General features: G+C 46.4%; 1 protein-coding gene across 1 annotated transcript in view; it reads right to left on the bottom strand.

The window, feature by feature from the left end:
* Window positions 1-497: 497 nt before the first annotated feature.
* The window catches only part of LOC135555246 (uncharacterized), a 50,000-nt gene continuing 40,001 nt past the window's right edge, over window positions 498-10,496 (bottom strand). The window contains exons 5-9 of the mRNA XM_064987560.1: window positions 7,871-7,878; window positions 4,827-6,396; window positions 3,719-3,924; window positions 3,538-3,632; window positions 498-3,320 (exon numbers count right to left, since the gene is read on the bottom strand). Of these exons, the coding sequence (XP_064843632.1) occupies window positions 3,318-3,320; window positions 3,538-3,632; window positions 3,719-3,924; window positions 4,827-6,396; window positions 7,871-7,878 (1,882 nt within the window). The 3' untranslated portion in view covers window positions 498-3,317. The remainder of the gene's footprint in view (window positions 3,321-3,537; window positions 3,633-3,718; window positions 3,925-4,826; window positions 6,397-7,870; window positions 7,879-10,496) is intronic.

Raw genomic sequence — 10,496 nt, 5'->3', positions numbered from 1 at the left:
TGTTATAGAATGAAATAACAGGTAAAGCTGCAATCAGATGATTAATGTGTAATAAATTATTGATTTACTTGATGGTTTATCAGTTTTGACTTTTCAAAGTCAATGCGTGATGATTTTGGGCATCAACCTGAGGTCCATGGGGACACGCACAATTGGCCTAGCGTCATCCGGGTTAGGGAGGGTTTGGCCGGTAGGGATATCCTTGTCTCATCGCGCACTAGCGACTCCTGTGGCGGGCCGTGTGCAGTGCACGCTGACCAGGTCGCCAGGTGCAAGGTGTTTCCTCCGACACATTGGTGCGGCTAGCTTCCGGGTTGGATGCGCGCTGTGTTAAGAAGCGGTGTGACTTGGTTGGGTTGTGTATCGGAGGACGCATAGCTTTCGACCTTCGTCTCTTCCGAGCCCGTACGGGAGTTGTAGCGATGAGACAAGACAGTAACTACTGACAATTGGATACCACGAAATTGGGGAGAAAATAAAAAAATAAAAACATTGCATGATGTTGAATTGTCATTTATTAGCAATATTTACAAATATGATTTCGGAAACAATCACGCTTGAAAGGTAAAAAACAAATGTTAAAGGCACAGAATCTGCATGGCAGTATGTTTTCTAGAAACACGATTGACAACAAAATAAAGCTCATGACATCCTAAATATATATTGTATATTTACTGTTGATGTCTTGATTTAGAAGAACACAATCTGGGTAATATTTCATGTGTTATACTACAATCGTTCCCCATGTGCATACTTTAAGGCAAATAGCTCAGAATTCTTCACAGCTTCAGGTCTTTGTCATTAATCAAATAATTACCAACACTAAATGCATAGGCACGCATACCGATTTAAAATATATAACTATACATCTTTACCCCGCTATTATTTATAGGTACGCAATTGTTCAATAGCAATAGGGAACGACCCCTATGGAAAGTGCATTGTCAATCCATAGATTAAAATACGTTTTTAAAGCATAAGCGTCCACTCTTTGCTTAAAAAATGAAGGCTGATAAGTGACACCCAGTATCTTTACTACTAGGCCATAGAAAGTGAGTAACAAATTAACCATGTGTAGTATATTATAAGACCTGGAGTGTTTGTATACTGAACAAAAATATTAACGCAACATACAACAATTTCAAAGATTTTACTGAGTTACAGTTCATATAAGGAAATCAGTCAAATGAAATGAATTCATTAGGCCCTAATCTTTGGATTTCATATCACAGAGAATACAGATATGCATCTGTTGGTCACAGATACCGTAACAAAAAATGGGTCTCGCAATGGGCCTCACGATCTCGTCACGGTATTTCTGTGCATTTAAAATTGCCATCGATAAAATCCAATTGTGTTCGTTGTCCGTAGCTTATGCCACATTCTCTAAAACGAAATTGGAGTCGGTTTAAATTAATGTTAAATTCTCTGGCAACAGGCCTGGTGGACATTCCTGCAGTCAGCATGCCAATTGCACATGCCCTCAAAACTTGAGACATCTGTAGCATTGTGTTGTGTGACAAAACTTGCACATTTTAGAGTGACCTTTTATTGTTCCCAGCACAAGGTGCACCTGTGTAATGATTGTGCTGTTTAATCAGCTTCTTGAAGGATGACGGAGGCTGGAATATCTTGGCAAAGGAGAAATGCTCACTCACCAGGATGTAAACAAATGTCATTTTAGAGAACTAAGCTTTTTGTGCATATGGAACATTTCTGGGATCTTTTACTTCAGCTCATGCAACATGGGACAAACACTTTACATGTTGCGTTTATTTTTGTTCAGTGTACGCTCAATAAAGTGACATTTAGTTTTTCATGCACCATGTGTGATTTGTGTTGCTTCATGAACATTTGTTTACACCAAATACAGCTCTGATGTTTTGCTGACACTTGCAGGCAGCTTGGATTGACTCTTATTTAGGTGTACTTGATTTCGTTCGCCAAGCACACCAAGTAAGCGGAGCTGCAAAATGGAAAACTGCTTACCTGACTTGCCAGTCAATACATAAGATAGATGCATATTTGTTCATCCCATTCCTTATGCAATATTATAAACCATACAAATACACTGTTTTGAGGCAAAGATTAATCAAATCAAATCACATCTCATCCTGCTAAAGCTATCTTATCTCCTGAGCAGACATATGCAGCGTTTACCGTGAATACAGTCTCCGTGACCGCAGGAACATTGCCTTTAGTTGTCAATCGCAACATTAAGCAGATCTTCAGCACATCGGATTGAATAGGGTCATATTGTATTAAGAGGAGTTCCTGCTTGCAGCAGTTGGATGACGAAGTGCAGGAGAGAGCAGGGCTTCTGGGACGTGTTTTCCAGGGATAGCACAGGCAGCATCCGCATAAGAGCACACGCAGAAACACACACCTTAAGTCTTCCTATCCTCACTTTCCATTTGACCTGACGCTACACACAGCTATAGAAGCTTAGCATCCTTAAGATCGGGAGGGTGACATCCTTGGCTTGGTGTCACAATACTAACTCATGGTATTGCACATGAACCAGATGGCAGATAGGGTGCTTTGGTGCTCTGACAATGGGTCCTTATCTATCGTCGTTAGGAGGAGTGTTTAGTGAGGCCCATCCCGTGGATGACCATGGCCTTTTCTCATTTGGGAAAAAGTCTGTCCTCCAACCTCTCCTCCGTGACTCAGAAACTGATAAGTGTTCGAGGTGAACAGAAGTGTGTTCTTCCTCCTTGTTAGCCATCTTTCATAGATGATAGTCATGTGTCCTACCTGAGTCCTTCACCGAATAATTTAGAAATCTGCCACACCCCCTTTGAATCAGCTTTAGTTTTTTTGATGGAGAAAAGCATGCACATGTTTACAAACAATATGCTACTTGTAGTTGTATCTATTAAATGTCTTGAACAACTAACTTCATTTGTTTTTATCACTCTACACATTTATTTTGGGATCCACCCCTGTAAACGTAATTTGCCTGAGTGGAGAAGGAGTCTAATTTCCTACAAGCTCATTTTCGTCCTCGTTCACTCTCCTTGCTACCTCTCCACAATTACCTTTTTCAAAAGGAGGCGAGAGAGGAGAGAGGACAGAGGAAAGAGGACGCAGGCATTGAGCAAATCCAATTGAGAAAAGGCCCATGTCTTCTGGCCATCCGGTTTCCCCATCCCAAGGCTCAAGCTGGGAGCTATCTGTTCAGCACTGGGCTTGGCAACTTATTGGTCATCATTGGGCTCCCTCTCTTCCTGGTTGGTGGTTGGGAGGGGAGGCGGCTGGCCACAGTATCACCTGCCCCAACCCCCTGTCCTCCGGATCACACAGGGAGACGAGTCTCACTAGTAGGAGAGAAGTTAGAGGTCAGAGGGCGTAGTGTGTTCACCAAGTAACCAAGCAGGTTAACAAAGAAATACCAAGGTGACTACGTTAACATATTATTTTAATCACTGCACAGGTTTTTTAGAAGGATTACACCTGTCAAAATGTTCTAAGTTATTGTTCACACTGACACGGTCAGGGTACAGGGATCATGGTTCAGACAGGGTGCTTGCTCACCATCCGGTTGTAGTCGGGGGCAAAGGTCACCCCTTTACTGGACCTCTCCTGAGAGCCACTGCTGCTGCCACTGACTGAGTTTTTACGCATGATCCCTGTGTTTGTAAGACATGGAGGGAATAGCTAAGTCATAACGAACTCCCAACCAGACAGCAACATAACTACTACAATACCAACTGACCTGCAGGGGGCAGTATATCCAGTCTCTGCAGGCTGTTCCTACGCGAGCCGGGGTAGTTGCCGCTCTTGGAGAGGCGCCTCTGGCGGTTGTTGAGCATCGCGGCGGGGGACATGATGCCAGGGGGAGGCACCTTTCCCATCTGCTCATACAGCGCCTCAATCTCCCTCTTCTGAGTGAGCTGGAGGGCCTGCGCCTCTGACAGGTGCCTGAGAGAGAGAGAGTTTTAAATACTCTTTATTGGGTCTGGGGACCCACCACACAATAAATACTCATACAAAACCACAGTTACACATCAATTAAAAACAACTCCAATTCCTCCTCCACAGTAACTACACACAACAGCCTCTAAATACCCCATATACTCAAAAACAGATCGATATTGTTGACAAGTTTATAATAGGCATACTCAACCCTTAGTCTCGCTGCCAACATTCCCTCCAGCATTCCCACCACATCCACAGACCCCTGTCCCCGAATACTGTTCTTTCGGGTCTTCCATATCGCTCATTTTGCTGCCCCTAATACAAAATTAAGCAACACAACTACACCCTTTTGACTGAACCTGTACTTTGGCCCAAATATATACAGTTGGGAAGAGAAAACCTCTCCCAACGTTGAGAACCAATCAGTGATCAATTCAATCATCCCAACCAACCTGGGACACAGTAAAAACAGATGTGCCAGAGATTCAGACTCAGCACAGAATGGACACCCCTCTCCAACAGTAGGATCCAGGTGTACCAGATGCATGTTGGTGGCTATAGCTCCATGTATTATCCTCCATTGGAGGTCAGCTGTCCTCTTATCAATAGGCAGTTTGTATAATGATCGCCAACAGCCTTTTGGAGAGGCACCTGGACCAAGCACATCTGCCCACCTCGTCGATTTTACCCCTTCCAGGGAAGAGGCATGGGACACCTTTACACATGTTCTGTACATGGCCTTCTTTCCCACCTCCTTGAACTCCCCCAGCTCCAGGGTATCGAAGGAAAGCAGCATCCCCACATTGTCCTCGAATGCCCCCATCACAGTACTAACAATCAGTGCAGGGAACACATAATACAGACCCTCCGTCCACCGATCAGAATTGGAAGTGTCAGTCACATACTGCAGATGAAGTACTGGCAAGGAGTCGCAGACCTCAGCGACGACCTTCCTCAGTAGGCGAGATGATCGGATCCCTGCTCTTTCTCCCAGCTCCTCCAACGATCTGCTCCTGCTCCGCATCAGATGACCCAGCTTGGTACACCCCAGACCTAACAGGCATGAACGTAGGCTAGCTGAACCCAGAACACGGGACTGGATGGCAGTGTTATGAAAAAGAGGCTCTTCAAAAAGCCACATCCCTGGTGGCGTGCAGGCCTTACGGGACTTGACAAAGACTCTCCAAGCCTGCATAACAGATTCATAAAATGGAGTCAGGCCAGTCAAATCACCCCCCTCCAGCTTTAAGAGGAAAAGATGCCTGTCTAAGCCCAAGCAACCCGCTCTCCTCATCAATGTGTAGGCTGTTTCAATCCAGCTCGAACAGTCTCTGTACAACAACCCCTGGGCTGCTTGGAGCCGGAAAGCCGTGATCCTAGAGGAAATGTCCACCAGGCCTTGCCCACCCTCGTACAGGGCTGCAGCTTTGATCCAGTGTTGTCCAGGCCAGAAGAAATTGACAAGGGTCCTCTGAAGCTCTTGTATCAGACCCTTTGGTGGCTGTAAAATCATTAGTCTGTGCCACAGGGTAGAAGCAGCAAGATTATTAGCTACCAGGACCCGTTCCCTATAAGACAGCTGGGGCAGCACCCATTTCCACCTTGACAGTCTAGCACACACTTTCACCGCTACACCCTCCCAGTTCTTTTTCTGAAAGACATCAGAGCCTAGAAAAACCCCCAAAGTCTTCATCCCATCTCTGCCCCACTGAAGCCCCCCTGGTAACCTTGGAGTGGACCCCATCTGAAGCTGACCTGCCCACAGCACTTCACTCTTTCCCCAATTGACTCTAGGTGAGGAGGCTCCCTCATACACCTTTAAAGTGTTTGAGAGAACCTTAACATCCTCACCCCCTGTAATAAAAACTATCACGTCATCTGCATACGGAGACAGTGCTATCGTGGGACCCTTCATTACACCTGGCACAGAGAAACCAGTAAGCTTCGCTCTTAAAAAACAAAGCATTGGTTCAATCGCCAGACTATATAACTGCCCTGAAATTGGGTATCCCTGCCTGATGCCCCTTTGGACAGGGATGGGGCAACTTAAACCACCACCCACCTTCACCATACACGAGGCTCCAGCATACAGTAAATTCACCCAAGACAGAAAAACATCCCCAAACCCAAAGGCTTTCATTGTTTTAAACAAGTACTGATGGTCTACACGATCAAAAGCCTTCTTCTGATCCAACGAAAGTAAACCCACATTTACATCAGACAGTTTACAAATGTCTAAAACATCTCTTATCATAAACAAGTTGTCAACAATAGAGCGATCAGGTACACAGTAGGACTGGTCCTTGTGGATCAACACTCCCAGATACTCTTTCAACCTGTTTGAGAGACATTTAGAAACAATTTTGTATTCTGCGCACAGCAAAGCAACAGGTCTCCAATTTTTTACGAGAGCCAAATCCCCCTTTTTGGCAACAGTGAAAGCACCGCACGTTGACAGGATACAGGAAGAGAACCCTCAAGAAAAGATTCACACAGCACTTCATAAAAATCCTCCCCAATAGACCCCCAAAAGTGCTTATAAAACTCAGATGGTAAACCATCGATGCCAGGGGCTCGGCCTGTTGAGAGCTGCATAACTGCTGTGGACAGCTCCTGCAGTGTAATGTCAGCGTCCAATGCGACTCTCTGCTCAGGTCCCAATTGAGGAAGACCATGTAACAACTGTTCAGTACACAGAGAGTCACAATCCTCCGCCTTATAAAGGGACGAGTAGAAATCCACGGCATGTTGACGCATTTCAATATCATTCGTGGTCACCTTCCCATCAGGGAGACGAAGGCAGACCATCTGTTTACGTTGAAACGTCGACTGTCCTAGGTTTTTTTTTAAAGCACTAGGAGCATCCATATCCTTGAGGGAAGCGAAACGAGACCTAATCAAGGCACCCTTCACTCTTTCATGCAGAAACAACCTCAGTTCATGTCTCTTGTCCTGTAAATTCATGACTAGTCCAGGGTCGTTCTGAGTGAGCAGCTTCAATTCAATATACTTGATGTCCTGTTCAAGGGCCTTGATAGTTAACTTCAATTTGAGACAGAGCAGTATACTGTTGACAAAATACTCCGTATTTGGGCCTTCCCAACCTCCCATCATTGTCTCAAGGACTCAAAATTCCCCTTTATAACCCTCCATTTTCCCCAAAACAACAAAAACCTGTCACAAAACATGACATCATGTAACAATTTAACATTAAAATACCAGTAAGTTGATGACCTTCGTGGACAGGACAAGTGAATATCAACAGTAACAATATGATGATCAGAGAAACACACAGGAGTAATGGCACACTTCCCAACCCTACTACAGTATTGCTCAGATACATACAACCTGTCTAACCTTGCTGCACTGACACGACCTTCATAAATTTTTAGCCATGTGTACTGCCTAACATTTGCATTCCTTACTCTCCACACATCAGAAAGCTCAAACTCAGTTAATAGGCCAGACAGGCAAGTGGCTGACCGCAGGTGAGGTTCTTCAGCGGTGCGATCAACAGTAAAATCCACTGTACAATTCCAGTCACCCCCTAAAACCATACACCCCTCTTGGTCACACTGTCTTAAGGTTTCCTTTATTTGATCAAAAACAGCAATACGCTCTGTACCCTCATTAGGAGCATAAACATTAAAAAAAATAAAAACATAACATCCACCTTGACCAATAAAACCCGACCCTTGACAATCTCTGTTGTAGATACCACAGTCACCCCTAAACCTGAGGAAAACAAGATTGCCACCCCAGCACTGAAATTAGTACCATGACTGAGTACATGCTGCCCCTCCCACCACATACCCCAGTCAACCTCATTTTCCTCATCACTATGTGTCTCCTGTAGGAAAACTACATTAAGTCTTTTCTGTTTTATTACTTCTAATACCCAAGCCCTCTTAATCCTGTCCCTTCCCCCATTAATATTAAGAGAACCTACCCTTAGTACTTCCATATAGAAAAGAGAAAAGAAAAGCAGAAGAGCCCACAGAGAAACCAATGAGAAAAAAGACACCCTATGAAGCATGATCATCATCATTTTTTTCTTCTCTTAACCTGACTACATTTCCCACCACCTTTTGCTGCTGCAACAGCAGTAATACATTTCCTCAAGCGAAACCGCTTCTTCTCACTCAATTGTTCTAACCCCACCGTCTTTTGTAACATCACAGCTGACCTCACAAACTTATCAACATCAAAATAATCTGCCAATTTGACAGATTTCCCAAAAGTCTGATCCAGAAACTCATTTACCTCCTCTAGATCATAAACTGAGTCCTCACCAGCAGCTGTCGTATCTAAAGAGATATCCATATCCTTCTCCTGATCCTCAGCTGAGACCACAGACAACTGACTCCTCTCTACCACACCCCTTTCAACACTCCCCACTTGCACCTCATCACTTGTACCAAGCATCTCCTCCACTACCTGGGAGACTAGCCCCACCTGAACATCACTACTCGTAGTGGGCATCTCCTCCACTACCTGGGAGCTTAGTTCCACATGAACCCCAGCACTCGTAGTGGGCATCTCCTCCACTACCTGGGAGCTTAGTTCCACATGAACCCCAGCACTCGTAGTGGGCATCTCCTCCACTACCTGGGAGCTTAGCTCCACATGAAAACCCCTGCACCTCATTAGTGGGCATCTCCTCCACTACCTGGGAGCCTAGCTCCACATGAAAACCCTCCTATACCTCATTACTCGTAGTGGGCATCTCCTCCACTACCTGGGAGCCTAGCTCCACATGAAACCCCCTCCTGTACCCCAGCACTCGTAGTGGGCATCTCCTCCACTACCTGGGAGCTTAGCTCCACATGAAAACCCTCCTGTACCTCATTACTCGTAGTGGGCATCTCCTCCACTCCCTGGGAGCCTAGCTCCACATGAAAACCCTCCTGTACCTCATTACTCGTAGTGGGCATCGTAGTGGGCATCCACTCCTCCACAACCTGGGACCTGGGCATCTCCTCCAGCCTGGGAGCTCCACATGAAAACCCCCTCCTGTACCTCATTAGTAGTGGGCATCTCTCCACAACCTGGGAGGCTCCACATGAAAACCCTCCTGTACCTCATTACTCGTAGTGGGCATCTCCTCCACTACCTGGGAGCCTAGCTCCACATGAACCCCCACTCAGTGGACATCTCCTCCACTACCTGGGAGCTTAGCTCCACCCCTCCTGTACCCCAGCACTCGTAGTGGGCATCTCCTCCACTACCTGGGAGCCTAGCTCCACATGAAAACCCTCCTCGTAGTGGGTCCACTACTCATTACATGAAAACCCCGTAGTGGGCATCTCCTCCAGTACCTGGGGCCTCCTCCACATGCTCCACAAAACCTCCTGTACCTCATTACTCGTAGTGGGCATCTCCTCCACAACCTGGGAGCCTAGCTCCACATGAACCCCAGCACTCATAGTGGGCATCTCCTCCACTACCTGGGAGCCAATTACATGAACCCCAGCACTCGTAGTGGGCATCTCCTCCACAACCTGGGAGCCAAGCTCCACATGAAAACCCTCCTGTACCTCATTACTCATAGTGGGCATCTCCTCCACTACCTGGGAGCCTAGCTCCACATGAACCCCCTCCTGTACCCCAGCATTCGTACTGGGCATCTCCTCCACTACCTGGGAGCCCTAGCTCCACATGAACCCCAGCACTCATAGTGGGCATCTCCTCCACCTGGGAGCCAGCTCCACATTAACCCCAGCACTCATAGTGGGCATCTCCTCCACTACCTGGGAGCCTAGCTCCACATTAACCCCAGCACTCATAGTGGGCATCTCCTCCACTACCTGGGAGCCTAGCTCCACATTAACCCCAGCACTCATAGTGGGCATCTCCTCCACTCCCTGGGTGCCTAGCTCCACATGATCCCCCTCCTTTACCCCAGCATTCGTACTGGGCACCTCCTCCACTACCTGGGAGCCTAGCTCCACATTAACCCCCCCTTTACCCCAGCACTCGTACTGGGCACCTGCTCACTAGTCTGAGGAACTGGCTCTTCAGATACATCCTTACCTTCTACAACAATACTTTTCTGTAGCATAACATTTCCTTCTAATACAAGTTGCAACCCCGTGCCCTCATCACGGATAACTTGTTCCTCAGCAACAGGTGCTTGTGGCTGCTCTACCGCTGTAGGCTCACCTCTCCCTACATCAGCGGGCCCAGGCGTTACGATGACCACCTGTGTCCCTCCCTCTGCCTTCTCCCTTTTCGGGCAAGCATGTTGCTTATGATCAACATCCCCACACTCAAAACACCGTTGACTACCCGTACTAGCATAAGCCATATACATTCTATTGTCATACTTGATTTTAAATGATAACTCCAAAGTCTGCTCCGGTGAGTCCAAAAACATAAACACCTGTCGCCAAAATGACATTACCTGTTTCAACGCCAGGTGTTTGCAACCCAACGGGACAACCTTAATTGAACTGGCAAACTTCCCAAAGCGCAATAACTCGCGCTCCAATAGCTCATTTGGAATAAACGGTGGTACATTTGAAATCGTTACCCTTGTTGACGGGGAAAAAAGCTACGTAACTTGAATAAACATT

The sequence above is a fragment of the Oncorhynchus masou genome, chromosome 15 (genome assembly GCF_036934945.1).
Source record: "Oncorhynchus masou masou isolate Uvic2021 chromosome 15, UVic_Omas_1.1, whole genome shotgun sequence".
Taxonomy (NCBI): Eukaryota; Metazoa; Chordata; class Actinopteri; order Salmoniformes; family Salmonidae; genus Oncorhynchus; species Oncorhynchus masou.
Note: the sequence above shows the minus strand (reverse complement) of the source record. Positions and strands in the feature narration are given on the sequence as shown.